Source organism: Nicotiana sylvestris, chromosome 4, assembly GCF_000393655.2.
Source record: "Nicotiana sylvestris chromosome 4, ASM39365v2, whole genome shotgun sequence".
Lineage (NCBI taxonomy): Eukaryota > Viridiplantae > Streptophyta > Magnoliopsida > Solanales > Solanaceae > Nicotiana > Nicotiana sylvestris.
In genome coordinates this window covers 2,751,659-2,767,345 of record NC_091060.1, presented here as the reverse complement: position 1 = coordinate 2,767,345, position 15,687 = coordinate 2,751,659, and the positions used below count along the sequence as shown (strand labels likewise).

General features: G+C 35.6%; 1 protein-coding gene across 2 annotated transcripts; it reads left to right on the top strand.

Moving 5' to 3' along the window:
- The first annotated feature begins 2,224 nt into the window (after nt 1-2,224).
- Nucleotides 2,225-14,481, top strand: LOC104228207 (uncharacterized). 2 transcript variants are annotated; one of them, XM_009780638.2, is made up of 18 exons: nt 2,225-2,777; nt 4,128-4,653; nt 5,540-5,791; nt 6,979-7,070; nt 7,347-7,557; nt 8,239-8,420; nt 8,531-8,770; nt 9,851-10,035; nt 10,712-10,805; nt 10,883-10,939; nt 11,025-11,159; nt 11,239-11,307; nt 11,918-12,031; nt 12,497-12,658; nt 12,737-12,865; nt 13,117-13,218; nt 13,399-13,469; nt 13,561-14,481. In XM_009780638.2, exons 1-18 carry the CDS (start codon nt 2,277-2,279, stop codon nt 13,988-13,990), a joined length of 3,552 nt encoding a protein of 1,183 aa, XP_009778940.1. In that variant the 5' UTR covers nt 2,225-2,276; the 3' UTR covers nt 13,991-14,481. The 2 variants fall into 2 exon arrangements, with proteins under 2 accessions (XP_009778940.1, XP_009778939.1); XM_009780637.2 differs by having other exon boundaries at nt 11,022-11,159.
- Nucleotides 14,482-15,687: the final 1,206 nt, after the last annotated feature.

The window sequence follows — 15,687 nt, the reverse complement described above, 5'->3', positions numbered from 1 at the left end:
TTAAAATAGTGTGTGTTGTAGCACTATCCAGAAGACATATATCATCTTTATTAATCTTGAGTCCAACTGAAGACTGGGGAATTTTCATATTCTTCATAAAAAAAAACAAATAATGCATCATAAGAAATATGAAAGACAAGCAGAAAAAAAACATTAAGAAATACATTAGAAATGTAGAAACTAGCAACACATGATGCATTAGGAAAATACACTCAAGAAAAATAAACTAGTTGCAAACATAAACATAACAACTTTTATAGCTTCATTCCCCAGTAAGATGATTAGTTCTTCAGTCAATATCCTCAAAGAAGTCCCCAACTTCTAAATGAGTAATATTTGTTAGGCCTTCAAAATCATCATCTTTATATGCAAGATGTGCCTTAGAATCATATTTATTTGAGGGACCTGCTTCATCATCATTATTTTGAAAGGTCAAGTGTGCCTCCACATTATTTTCTTTTTTCTTGAGGGAGGCTTGATAAAGTTTGACAAAATGTTCTGGCGTACGACAAATGCGTGCCCAATGACCTCTCATACCACATCGGTGACACATACTAGCTTTACCTTTTGAATGATTAATTTGAGAACCCTTATTGTTCTCCAATTTATTTCCACCATAATGACGATAATTGTTTCGCCCCCTGCCACGTCCACGTTTACGACCATGTCCACGACCACGGTAATTATTTTGTTTTCTTTCAAACTTATCATATGTTGCTACAGCATTCACTTCCGGAAATGGAGCTGACCCAGGACGAGCTTCATGATTTTTCATTAATAGAGTATTATTCTGCTCAGCCACAAGTAGGCATGTGATTAACTCAGAATATTTCTTAAAACCTTTTTCACGGTATTGTTGTTGTAGCACCACATTTGAAGCGTGAAAAGTAGAAAATATTTTTTCCAATAAGTCCTCATCTGTGATAGTGTCTCCACATAATTTTAATAGAGAACTTACTTTAAAGATAGCAGAATTATACTCACTTACGGTTTTAAAGTCTTGCAACCTTAAATGTATCCACTCATACCGAGCTTTCGGTAATACCGTAAGTTTTAGGTGGTCATATCGATCCTTCAAATTAATCCATAATTCAAGTGGATCTTTTACGGTTAAATATTCAGTTTTTAACCCTTCATGTAGATGATGACGAAGGAAAATCATGGCCTTCGCTTTATCCTGATTTGATGCTTCATTTCCTTGTATAATAGTATTTCCAAGACCTTTAGCGTCAAGGTGAATTTCAGCATCAAGAACCCATGATAAATAGTTCCTCCCGGTGATGTCAAGTGCCACAAATTCAAGTTTTGATAAATTTGACATAGTGAAAACTATCATAAAAGATGAATAAGTTAGAGAAATAATTATAATAATAAACAATTAATGAAAACAAAACGATTAAGGTAAAAGAAATGAAAATAGAGCTATATCATGTTAACAATCTACTATTTCATTTTATTCTTGCCATAAAGTAGAAATTACATACTTGTTTCATTTCACTTTATATTATTGATATATATGTGTTAATAGAACTGAACGTGACTAACATTATTTATATGTTCCAATAAATATAAAGTAATTAAACTATAAAATTATTACTTGTCAATTTATTTCTCACAGTTCTTCAAAATGCTTTAAAGATATGTTTTGATCTAGGGGGTCCATGAATATTATAAGTATGACATTAGTGCATAACTAGTTTGATGACTTTGAGGTCCTCTAAGAGTTGAGCACAGAAGGAAATAGTTATTTTGTCACTGCAATGTACTTAAACTATTTAAGATGCCCAAGCGCACAAGTAATATGCAAACAATGAGCATATGATATGTACTACCATAAATAAAATGATTATAGTGATACATACCTTAATGAAATATGGCTCAACTTAGCGGGAGTTAAGAATAAAATTAGAGCTTCGTGCTGATAACGTATTATAAAATAAAAGCAATGCAGTAAAATGTAAACAAGAAGAGATAGAGAGAATGGAGAAGTGTTTTCTTCTTTCACTTTGGTGTAATTTTTTATTGCAATTACATGACCTTTTATAGGCATAAAAAGTAAAGATGATGGACATAAAATAAAAAATTTAATCTTTAAGTTATTCACAACATGGACATCCAATGTAGCATCCAATGTACTGTCCAAAATAGTATCCAAGGTACAAACTATTCATTACACTAAGTCATTTTGGTTCTTTAATTATCATTCTTAAAAATTTCTAAAACCCTCGCCTTAAACCCCAACAGAGACAACAACATCGTCTCTCTTTCTCTACACAATGGATCCTTCAGACAACAACAATGTCTTCAACGACAACTCCGACATCTGCGAACAACTCCTCCAACGTTACACTAAATCCTCCGCCCCACAACACCGCCACCTTATCGCCACCGCCGCCGCCACCCGTTCCATTATACAATCTGAATCCTTACCTTTAAGCCCATTTTCTTACTTCGCAGCCACAATCTCCACACTTTCTAATAATTCCCAAAATACCCTTGACCCACAAGCCTTATCTGCTTTATCATCATTCTTAGCTATTGTTCTTCCTTTAATTAAGGTTGTTTCTTCAGATAAAGCTACTGAGGCTATTGGTGTAATTGTGGCTATTCTTGAAAAGCAGCCATTAGAGAGTGAGGGTGTTTTGGGGACTTCTACTGTGAGAGCTTTTGTTAAGTGTTTGGGAATTTTGGTGGGGTTTTGTGATAAGGAAGATTGGAGTTCTGTGGAAGTGGGTTTTGAGTCACTTGTAAAGTTCTCCATTGATAAGCGTCCAAAGGTTTTCTTTTTATCCCTTTAAATTGTACCTTACTGTTGGTTATGCATATGTAAAATGCGTGTTTATATGGAGTATTTGTTATTTGAATTATGCTTGTTGAAAAAAATAATATTGAATCTTTAATTTGATTTTGCTATGGTGATTCCTAAATGTTAAATTTGCTAGTTAATCTTGCATAGGCGAAAGATTGCTATTTAAGTGGAGAAGGGTAGAGGGACGAGCCCATTATTCAAGTTCCTCGGTATTTTTCGGTAATAAAAAAGTTGCTTTTTGGCTTGGTTCATTTCATGAGCTATTTAGACTCGCATTGGGTTCAGAAATGATAAAAAAAGCTTTAATCCCTTGAGATTGTACCTGCTTGTGCTTATGATGCATATGTAAAATTGTCTGTTTATACTGAGTGTGCTTATTTGAATTATACTTTTTCGGTAAAAAAAGAATCTTTAACTTGATTTGCTACGAGATTACTGAATGTTAAATTGGTTAGTTAATTGGTCCCACGACTTTGGTTTGTTCTAGTGGTAAGAGCGCTAACGCGTGATGTGTGGGTTAGGAGCACATCGCTGGTTTGAAGTTCGAACTCTACCGTAGACAATAACTTGGTATTTAAGCGGAGAAGGCAAGGGAGCGGACTCGTTATTCCCCGAGTTTAAAAAGTGCACCACTGTACCTCAGGGATTTCTTGGTCATAAAAAATTAAGAGAATTAGTTATCTACTTAGTTAATTCATTCCTGGAAGTTACATTTTGGCTTCAAGATAATTTCTGATCTCAGCATCAGCATAATCTGCTTGTTGGCTTGGTTCATTTCATGAGCTACTTAGACTCACAATGAGTTCAGGCGTTCGAGAAATGATCAAAACTTTTGGCTTTTAGTAACAACTTGGCCTTTAACTCCTGCCCAACCAATCAAAAATGTGATTTCAATAATCTTTGCTTAGTAATTTTACTATTTTAAGCCTTTGAAATATTCCGCCTTCTTAATATGATATATGATTCTATCCTCTTTATTGTTTTAGGTTATTTTGGGAATTGCAAACGTAAAAAAGTTGAAGTAATCTATGCATTAGGTAAAATTGAGCTAGTTAGCTAATGATGTTACAATGATCTGTATTATTTTTGTTAATTCACGTAACTTGGTGATTTTTCTTTGCTACTTGCTTGACTATGTCTATATAAGCGTTCATTTGATAATATTTGGCTGAACATTGATAGTGTTGTTACAGGGTGTTAGTACATTAAGGAATTGTAAGAGGCTGGCATTTTTGAAGGGATTCATCATCCCATAGTGAAATATAGAGAAATAATTGATATTTTTCTGACATGGTGTTACTTGTATGATTTCTTTCAGGTGAGGAAATGTGCTCAGGATTGTATTCTGACTGTTTTCAAGTCATTTGGTTCATCGCCGGTGGCTAAGAAAGCTGGTAAAAGAATGTACTCCTTGATAGAAGATAACATGGCATTGGCAATGAAACTAAGTGCTCCAAAGGAAATAAGTGGACCTAAAGATGAACATCAAGAGGTGCTTCACTCCCTAAATATTCTGAAGCCTATTATACCGTACCTTTCAGTCAAAGTCAATCAGAAGCTACTTGCTCAACTAGTGGAGCTTATGAGTTCCCAGAGCTCAGCATTCACAAGACACATTTTTGATAATATTGGGGCAATATTAGATGCGTCAGGAGTTGAAATCATTCTTCAAGATGCTGACAACATTATAAAAGCGCTTATATCATACATATCATCTGCGGAGAACGCTGTTGACAATGTATTGCTTGCCGCATCTTTGGCAAAAAGCATTATTGAGAAAATCCATGATGGAGGAATAAGTGTTTGGATTACCTATTTGCCGTTGGTTGTTGGCTGCATATCAGGTACTACTATAAGGATAAATTCTACCCCATTTTGGTTGTGTGAAATCTGAATGCTCCTCTTCTAAGTCCATTGGTAATATGACTCTTCATATTTTACCATGAAAGGATTTGCCCCAACTGGCTGGACATATTGTTTGATCAGCTTAGTCTGGTTATCTTATTTTATTTGACTTGACTAAAGTATGTTGTTTTGAAGTTGGTCAACTGAACAGCAAATTTAGGCGGCCATCCATTTTTCAGTTTATGACAGTCTTGAAATCTAATGAATGTGATGAAATTGATAATGAATCAACAAAAAGGCGATGTAGGAGCGTACCTTTCTGGATCTAGCTCGATCTTTTACCTATCAAATGACAGACGTGTCTTTGATAACTATAGTATTGATAGGGTACCTCTATAACCACGGCGTTCCCCAAATTTTTTATCACTAAGTACAACACTCCATTGCAATATTTATGTGGGGTCATTGTTTTTCCATAACTTTCAATAATTGATAAAACTACGACGCTACGAGTACCATCCTTTTACATAGTCGAGTCAATTAGGAAAATGTTGTTCTTTGTTATTTGGAGAACATAAAATTTGAGTTCAGTGGGTTTCAAGATGAGAATAAGCCTTGTAACATTACTATCTATGGAAGATAGGTTAATCTACACATAACAGGTAGAACATATCTTTTAGTTTCCGAGTGGTTCTCAAATAGTTAACATAGTGAAGCTTTGATTTCTCTAATTAGTAAGTTCCGTAGAGCCAAGTTTATGTTCACCACTAACTTGCTAAGGTTCTCTTTAATATCGTTCCCTTAGCTCTTTGTTTTCTATAAGTTAACAGCTTAATGTCTGTGATTATGTGATGCTTGGTGCTGACATTCTCAATGTTTCTTCAGGTCTTCTTACACGTCCGGAAAATATTGCTTTACAGTCTTCAAATATTTTGAAAGAACTGATCATTGCCCATATTGATGGGAAAAAGTTTTTGACTGGTAAAAAGCAGGCAGTGGATGATGAGGCTCTCAACAGTTCTGAATTTGCAGCAGTGAAAGCTATTTGTTTAGTCTTTGAAGATCTGCTTATCAGCTCTTCTGAATTCCCAAACGACCATATCTTGGCAATCCTTTCCCTTATTTTCCTTAAATTGGGTAGGTAGACACTGACAACCCTCGATGGAGCTTTCAGTAGTCATTACCTGTCTTGCAAAATCTTGGGGTCCTAACTAAGGACTGGCATCTATGATCAAACCTCTCTGAGTCGCTCGTGTAGAATAAGGTCTACATAAAGTTCTGTTAATTTTCGTTTGAATCAACTAAGTGTTTTGGTAAAAAATCAGTGTTTTAAATTTTACAGGCATACGTCATTCTCCCTTGGCATTACATGATATGTGATTTCTGCTTCACTTATAAGATTCCCCTTCAGAAATATTGGACAATGGAAAATCCTCTCATTCACTCTTCATCTGACCTCTGGTTTCAAAACACTCTTCTTCCTTAGGGTGTAGTTTGTATGACACATAAAATTATTTTGTTGGACCTGTTTTAATCTGGTGAAATTCTTTTGTGATGGTTGTTATCTTAATGTTGAAGTTAGATATTCCTACACCTTATGTGGAAATAATTTCTCATCTAGGAGGATAAGTCCTTCTTTCTTACTAGTGTCTCAACTCTTAATCTATATCACTTGCTTTTGACAGCATTTTCTTTCTTCTTTTCAAGAATATTAATAATCAATAGGTCCACCAGATTCAAAATGTAACTTGCTACTTATTTAAATAGAGACAATATAAGAGAATAAATATGGAGGGTAAGAAATAGCTTGGAAGTGGTTGTTTGCGATTTGTAGAAAGATACAAGGCAAGTGAATTTTTCTTCTTGTTTTTATTGGTTGGTAAAAAGGTAGGAGATGATCTTACATATAAAAATAAATAAGTTGCTCAGGAGGAGTGCTGCCATTTGATCTACAAGCTTGATGGAGTTGAAAGGAAAATTCGGAAGGATAATGTCTTAATATTTTATGATTTAGTAAAGGAGTAAAAGCAGAGACCAAAACCGCTAAACAAAAGTTTATAGCTTAATTTGGAATGCGGTCTTTAATCTCTGGTAAACAAAAGGGAAAAAAAAGTGAGGAGGACGAGTATTGCATCGAGAGATTTCTTTCGAAGCTGTAAAGAGAAGTTTTCCCAGGGTCAGATTAATATTGTGGACAATGAAAACAATGGCTTTGAATTATCCCTAGACAATTTACATATTAGCAAGTATCAGTTGCTATGCTGTTCTATCAATTTTCTCTTTCACATTTATTTGTTCTGATTGTATTTGATCTATGATTCTAGGTGAGGTCTTGGACTTATGCGCGAAAGGTCTAATACTTAAACTTGCTGATTGGATGACTGTTGCTTCTGGCGGTGCTTATGATACAAAAAATGTAAGTCCTCCACAGGCCTTTGTTTGTGTTACAAGAAGCTCATTTACTAAATTCCCTTGGATGAAATATTTGTGATTTGTTTTGGTTGTTTGATATGGCTAAGAGAAGTAGATGAGATATGCTCTTTCAATTTTGCAGTGGCTAAAAAACTAATATGGAAGAGTATTTAAGAATGATTAGTAAGAATGATTGCTTTATCTTTTAAACTCACGTGTTGTTCAGAAAAGCAATGAGCCTAAAATCTTTGTACTTACTTTTCCTTTCTTTTCTTTGCAGCTTCAAGTGTGCATAGGAACAGCTGTTATTGCTATGGGGCCAGAGAAACTGCTTGCCCGGTTACCCATCACCCTGAATGCGAAGGATTACTCCGTTTCAAACACTTGGTTGATTCCTATTCTAAATAAATATGTATGTGGATCATCGCTAGGGTTCTTTATAAAGCACATGGTGCCACTAGCTGTGTCCTTCGAACAGGCATCATCAAAAGGTAGGCATATTGTGATAATTTATTAAGCTTGGCATGATGTTTTTGGTTGTTCTTGTTGTGACCCAAGTGAAATCCTGTATAATCATTTAGCTATTTTAATCTGAACTCTATTGGTTTTGGTATTTCGAAAGATGCACTTGAATGTTGTTCATTATGTTAAATCTCTCAGATGAGTAGGTCTTTCATGTTAGATCCTTTTACAGTAATGCAGAGTTCTGGAACTATACATTATTGTTATGTTAAATTTTGTGCTTGTGAAATTTAAGTTTGAGTGTCTTCTTTTAGTTATTTGACAAGCTCACTCTGTTTAATGTGATTCTTATTTCTTTTCCTTCTTTTTTTTTCAGTATCCATTTGGTGTAAAATGGCCTTCTTTATTCCTATAGTAATGCAGTAATTTTTTTCTTGTAGCATTTACGGTATTTTAACTTGTATATTTTGATTAGTTTTTACCCTTGTATGTTTGACTTGATGATACAATTTAATGCTATATACAAATAGCATGGTTAAAGGAGAAATAGCAACTGTTTCTATAACAATTAAGTAGCAAAGTATCATTATCTTTTCTCTGATGGGGAAGGGTGGATATGGCGTCACCTCAATTTCCTGTTTTGAACTTCAAGAGTTACATCAGAAAGATTCTTTACCTACATCTGGAATTAAGTTCGTTCCTTTTGCCAGTTAAAAAGTCAGTAATTCGGGAAGAACTGCAGGCTTATGCCCGTGGATGTTGGGGGCTATTACCCGCCTTTTGTCGCAGTCCATCTGACGTGCAGAAGAATGCCCAAGCTTTGACTACGCTTTTGATCCCTTTCCTCAAGAAGGAGTCGTTTATGCTTGAGAATATTTCTGCAGCTTTGCAGGTTTAGTTCAGAGTCACTTTTAAGTTTTTTAAATAGTTTTACTTGTCTTCTTGAATGACCATGCCTTTCCTTGTTTGGATTTAAATAATCAGCTGTGTCTTTTCTCATAGGAACTGGTGAATAAGAATAAAAGTGCACTTGCATCTGATCACTTTTCTGAAGACCTTATAGTTCCCCCAAAAGAGGATGAAAGTTTGGATTTGGCATTGGAGTTCAAACGCAAATGCTCTTACTCAAAGAAGTCCGCAAGCAAAAATATTAAGGCTTTGGCATCTTGCTCTGAGGAATGGCTTCAGGCTTTAGTAAATGTCTTTTTTAAGTCATCTCCTGCAAATTACCAGCAATTCAAGGTATGTATTATTTGTTAGTTGAACCAAAAAAAACTGTTCTTTTCTGCTTGTCATTTTTGCTATTCATCTTTGTTTCTGCTTTATTAGCTGCATGAGAACTTGCCATTTCCAATTAATATATTCGTACATGGACTCGAGGTTGGTTTAATACATAAAAAAATGGTAAGTGTTTCTAGAAAGGAAACATACGTGTTCTGAGGGAAATCAGTAAATATAACCTTTGTTAAATGAAGATGCATTCAAAACTTAAATTTTTGGTGTAAGGCTTCTTTTGTAAATGATGTAGATGTAGTACACTGATGCTACCATCTTGGTGCTGTTGATAGTGAGTAACATCTATCTTCACTTGTCCAAAAAAAAAGGGAAGAAACAAAGAGAAAAAGGAAACTAAAACAAAGAGAAAAAGGAAACTAACCTCTCCCTGTTCTCCCCGAATGGTGCGCAATTATTTTGCCCTCTGTTCTCAATTTGGCCCAGTCCGACACATTTTGGAAATTGCCATAGGTATCGTTGAGGCGCCATGCAGACAATTCCGTTAGTTCAGCACTTGCTTCTCTCATAATTTGTGGGACATTTTAAATAGGGATTTGATATGTAATCCTGAAGACCTGAACATTAGGCAAAATGTCATCAGCCATCTTTACCTGGTAAATCAAGTGTGTCTAGATAAGTGTGATATTTAACCCATAATCTTGAGGTCGATTTCATTTGGCGTACGTAGCATTTGTCAATATGATATTTGTAAGCTTTCTAGGTCATGTTCATTGCCATGATTCAAGAAAAACTTGTGGACAGGATTCAATTATTCAAGAAAAGCATCTTCTCTACTGTCAACATTTGTTTTTCTCTCTTTATCCCTCCTCCTGGGGTGGGGTTTGGACTTGTGCGTGGTTCATGAGGACTTTAACTTGATCCCAAGTAAACTCTTCACTTGGTTGAGGTTATTGACATTCTTCTAGGTGGAATTTTGTGAACGCTTGCTGCAATTCTTAGTATATATTTTAACAAGGTTGTGGAACAATATTGCTTGCCAAGATGCTTCAACTGTCTTCTTTTTTTTTGGGGAAAAAAAATTCTCAGGAGGCAATAGAGTGCTTGACATCCATCAGTGATTCTTCGACAACCCAAAGGATCTTTACTTCCTCAATGGGGAGATCCGGAATTACGAATGATTCTGGTGAATACAGGAAGCTTGGATTTCATTCTGATGGCTCAACAGACAACGAAGAAAATAACACCACTCTTCTTGGGGAAGTAGCTAAGAGGTAACAACTATTCAACTTCGCTTTCTTCAATTTTCCGTGGACTATTGCTACTCCTGTGTTTTGTTTTCTAACTTTCTGTATTGGACAAGTCATACAGAGAAAAGGTTCCTTGCTACTTTCTTTTCCTTTTCCTTTCCCTTTTCCCTCTCTGAATCTGGCAGAACTATCCCTTCTCAGACACCATCCTGTTTGGAATGGAAGTGGATGTATTCTGATTTATATTAGTTAGCAGTCGTACTTTTTTCTCCATAGTGTTTAAAGGTGCTAGAGATGCAAGCTTCTTGCCCCTCTGGAAGTTGCTTGCATATGAGCTGCTGACTCGGTTAGTTAGTAGATGTTTTTAGGTGAAGAAAAGATAGATCTTCAATGAGTTTGCTTGTCATTTTTCTCTTTTATTCCTGTACTAGTTGAACCTTTTTTTGGTGCAGCTGTATCATCATTCTTCTGAGCATGTCTTGTATGTAGCTAACTCAAACACCGGTTACCTCATGCTGCTATTTTTTGCGGCTTGAATGCAATTTAAGTGAAAGCATTTGAATTTTGTGGCAATACTAAATGACTGTTCACTTTCACTCTGTAGTGACCACCCCAAAATGACATCTGTAGCATGAACAGTGCGTATGATTTTATGACACTTCAAAATGGAAACTTAACCTTTTGCTGCATATTGGTAAAGGTGCTTGATCTTGGAGCTGGGCTCGTGCTTTGTTGAAGGAGCTAGCGAGGATCTCATTAAAATCTTTTTTGGCATTGCTAAGGATGTTTTGGAGGTAAGTTGGTGTCGATGGCTGCAGATGATCTAATTGATCTAGCTTTCCTCCCAGTAATGTTGATTTTATGCTTGTAGGCTACTCATGGGGCTGGTCATCTTGAAGCATATCACATTCTGAATAGAATATTAGAGGTCTGTTTTTAGTACCTGTTGGAATTTTCCTTCCCTTTTTGTGGTATAATCACCTGATTGTCTCGAGTTTATGTTGTTTTAGCAGAAAAGTTCCTGGTTTCGCTCTTCGCATGTTGAGCAGCTCATGGATTTATTGGCTAGTGTAAAAACTCCAACTGATGTAAAATCACTTGAGAGTCGCTTTGCCTGCTATAAAACCTTGTTGATTGATTCAATACAGGTAGGTTATCCACCACGATGGGTACTTTAAAAACTCACTCAACAACAAACATGACTATGATTCTATATGCTATTGCCAGGGGAATTTGGACGAGGAGAACACGCAGGCCTTTCTCATTCTGAATGAGATTATTCTCGCATTAAAAGATGTAAGGGCTACATTTAGATTCTCTTCTGATTGGAGTACTATTTGATTGGCCAAATTATTTCTCCAAATTGCTGCATGGTTTTAGCATGGTTTTTTGCCTCCCATTTAGGTTCATGACGTCCTTCTTCTTTGCTGTCTTCTTTTTAGCCAAATTGTCATATTTAAATGTATGGAAGTGCTAAATAGAGAAGTAATGTACTTCATGTAGTTTACTGCTTGTAGCACACTGGAACATATGGCTTCATACATAGGCATTTAGTCCTGTCTAAATGTGGAAAAACCAACCTTGGCAAAAGAATGAACTTTGGAAGCATTTCCCAGCCAAGTTTCTTCTTTGATTGGAATACAATTCAATTGGCAAAATTGTTTATCTAAATTGCTGCATGGTTTTAGCATATCTTTTGCCTCCCATTTTGGGTCATGACTTCCCTTCCTCTTTAGCGTCTTCTTTTAGCCAAGTTGTCATATTTACCAGTGTTGAAGTTAATGGCCTTACTGTGGTTGCTGTATATATTTTCTTCTTTTGTGTGGAATTTCTCTTAAATATTCAGCACTAAATAGATGTTACTTCTTGATAAGCTTAATAACATGGCCTTATTCTTTTAATGCAGTCCACGGAAGAAGGTAGAAAGACGGCCTATGATGCCCTTATCGGTGTGTGTTCTAGCTTGAGAGATTCATCATCTGTTAAGTCGAATGAATCTTACAAGAAGTTCATTGATATGGTTAGTAACGAAAAATCTGTGCAACTATTTTGTTCTTGCATTTGTATGTTTACTGGCATCAAAATATGGGTATCGTTCATTGAGACATAATTAAGTAAAAAAAAATATGTTCTCTACAGCCTAAGCTTTTAGATGAGATATCACACACTTCAACATGGTAAGAGCAGACAGAGGTCCTGGGTTCGAGTCTCACCACCACTATATATATATATATCTTGTGTGTGAAATAAATTCCACGTGCTTGGCGAAAAAGAATCAAGCCCTATCATGAGGGGGTGTCTTAATAGGGCCCAAGTAACAAAACTTTGTAGAGAGAAATTTCTTGCTTGAGCAGAATTTTGTTTTAATTTTGCATGTTCTTTTCATGAGGGCGTAATTTTTGGACTAAATAGTTCACATACTTGTGGAAGCATCTAGTTTCTTTGATTCATGTTTTTGAGGTTTAAAAGAAGCTGTAATATGCAGATTATAGCTTACCTTTCTGGTTCGTCACCACATATAAAAAGTGGAGCAGTCTCTGCACTCTCTGTTCTGGTATACAGTGATGCCGATATCTGTGTCTCAGTCCCTGATCTGGTCCCTTCCGTTCTGACTCTGCTGCAGAGTAAAGATGTCGAAGTTACAAAAGTAAGCATGCCTATCCACGACAAGATACTATTTTATTCTTTGATGCTTCTTATAAGCCTGCTATTTTAACTTGTGCAGGCTGTTCTGGGATTTGTTAAAGTAATGGTATCGAGCATTCAAGCAAAGGACCTGCACATTTTGCTCTCGGACATTGTCAATGGAGTGCTACTCTGGTCATCTGTGTCACGGCATCATTTTAGATCAAAGGTTTGTGATGTTTCTTTGATCGGACTTGGAACTAACAATGTATATATGAAGCATGTCCGCGTATTATCTTGCTTAAAATATGCTTATGCTTATGGGTTCTACAGCAGGAGCATGCCACCCCTTTTGTTTTGTAATTAGCTTAAAAGCACCTGTGCCTTTTTTTTTTCTACTTAGATTAGATGTTTATATACTTTTGAAAGACACAATATGTCCTTTATTGACAAAGTCGATGTTTCTGTGCCATCTAAAAGGTCACAGTCATCATGGAGATCTTGATGAGAAAGTGTGGAGTTGCCGCAGTTAAGTCAATTGCAGCTGAGAAGTATAAAAACTTTATCAAGACAGTTGCAGAGGTAAGTTTCTCGTTTTAGACCCGCAGACAAGTTTTTGACAAATGCTATTAGTTTTTGGTGGGGACAGTCATCATGGCTGTTCTTGTTGCAAATGGAAGTATTTTGCCTGAAGTGTGATATCAAGTGTTCCTTTCATCCTATTGACATGGATGTTTCTGTTCACTGTTTTCTTTTTGACAGAATCGCCATGGCAAGACAAACTCTAGAGAAGATGGTACCCCTGAGACAGAATCAACACCTTCGGATTCAAGGTTCGATCCTTGTGCTCATCTTACAGGATCTTTTGCTTATTTCAGATACTTAAGTAAAAAAGTTTTGATCTGACTATTTATCTCCTTATAGGCAGCGGAAACGGAAGGATAGAGAATCTAGTGATTCACTCAAGGAAAAAGACTCTAGGGAACCTTACAAAAGGAAAAAGAGAAAGGAGGACGGAAAAGATTCATCCACGAAATTTGCCAAGGAAGGTGTCACGGGAGGTGGGAAAAGAAAAAGGGAGATGAAAATGAAGAACAACACTGCTGATGAACCTTATTTCTCTTCAGGCAGCAGTGCTGGTAAGAATCTGGTAAAAAGAAAGAGAGAATTCAGTCATCACAAACAGGAAGGTGATAAAGCACCACTACAGAAGAGAGGCGAAGGAGGCAAATTTAAGAGGGGCTTCCCGGGAAAGACAGAAAGGCAAAAAAGGCCAGCTAATGATGTACGAGGTTCAGGTACTGCACACAAAAGGGGTCAGAACAGAAGGCAGAAAACTAATATAAACAGTTAGCATACGTTGCTTACCTGGATACCTCGGATAGAGAATGGAAGAACTTTTCATGTATTCACTGTTGCAAGTAAAAATCGCATGGGGAGGGACGAAGAGCAATCTCTTACTCCAAAGTAGATTGAAATGATGCATGGCTTCTGCTCGGGATATGTATTCAGTGCACCAGTGATGGATTTTCGGTGTCATAACAGTTGCTGGCATCTGAAGATATCAAGAATGTGCCAATGCACATTGCACAAACCATACTTCATATGGTGCAATGTGCCTTGTATACCATCTGTTCCTAAGTTCTATTCTGAGAGCTTAGTGGCAATCAAGTTTTGTTTTATTTTGGTCCCAGTTTAGTTGCAATTTTGTATTCTACAAAGGGTGAGTGAGTATTTATTAGTAGGGTGTCAATGGTTAGGTTCCGCCGGTTATTTTATAAATTTTGCACCGTACTAATTTTTCGGTTATTCTATTATGAATAATCAAAATTAGACTTTTCGAAATTGTCCCAATCATGTCGGTTTTTTTTCGGTATCGGTAAGGTTTGGTAATTTTTTGGTAAGATATCATGTAAAAGTCACTAGTAGAAATATAATGCAATAACATACGTACTTTTATAATTTAGCAAACTCCCTAGATATTTTGACAGTTTAAAAGGTGATGAATTATGAAAATATGAAAGATCGCTAGAGTATAGATCCATCAAATATTCTACAACAACGTAAACGAAACTAAGCAAATATAAATAAAATATAAATCACACAAGTGGAAAGATGTTAACCAAGTTGGTGGCAAATATAAATAAAATATAAATCACACAAGTGGAAAGATGTTAATCAAGTTGGTGTTCAAGAATAAAGTCTATAGAAAATTAAACATTTCAAAAAGATAAATCTAATTCATACGAAAGAAAAAATATATTCAATACATTATAAGTTGCTACTTCTAATCGCTACAACACCTTGTGTCTTGCTAGTGAATATGCTAGAAATAATTTAGTTTCAAAGAAGTAGAATAATAGGTCTGGGAATTAGGATTTTGAGTTTAATTACTTGTTGGCTTGTAACTATTTCATAATTCTAAGGCCCAAGAAAAAAAATTAATGCTTTAATATTTTTAAACTTAACATATAAATATATTTTTCACATTGTAAATTTATTCGGTTTATTTTCATAAAATAAAAAACTTACCCTAATTAATGGTACGGTTATAGGCTTATAAAAACTTACGATTTTATTAAAAGAAACCTAAAAATCGGTTCGATACGGTACGGTTCGATCGATTTAGCCGATTTTTAAATATCCATTGAAACCCTGTTTATTAGGTAGTTTTGAACAATCTTATAAGATGGCAATCTTATATCCATTTGTATCTCCCAGTTGTAGTTGGGAACATAAAGTTTGTTGATATAAAGGCATGGTACAATTCTATTTAATTTTGTCTAGAAAGGGAGAAATTAAAAAATAACCAGATTTACAACTGGTCATTTAAAAATAGCCACAGTTTTAAAAGTAATTGAAATTTAGTCACTTTTCATATAAAAATAAATCTGAGCGAAAACACTGTTCAAAACCCGAAAAATACGCCTGTATATTATACTGGAGTTCCAGCATAAGTATGCTTGAACTCCAGCATATTATACAGGAGTTTCAGGATAACTATGTTGGAACTCCAGCAAAATATGTTGGAGTTCCAGCATAAGTACACTA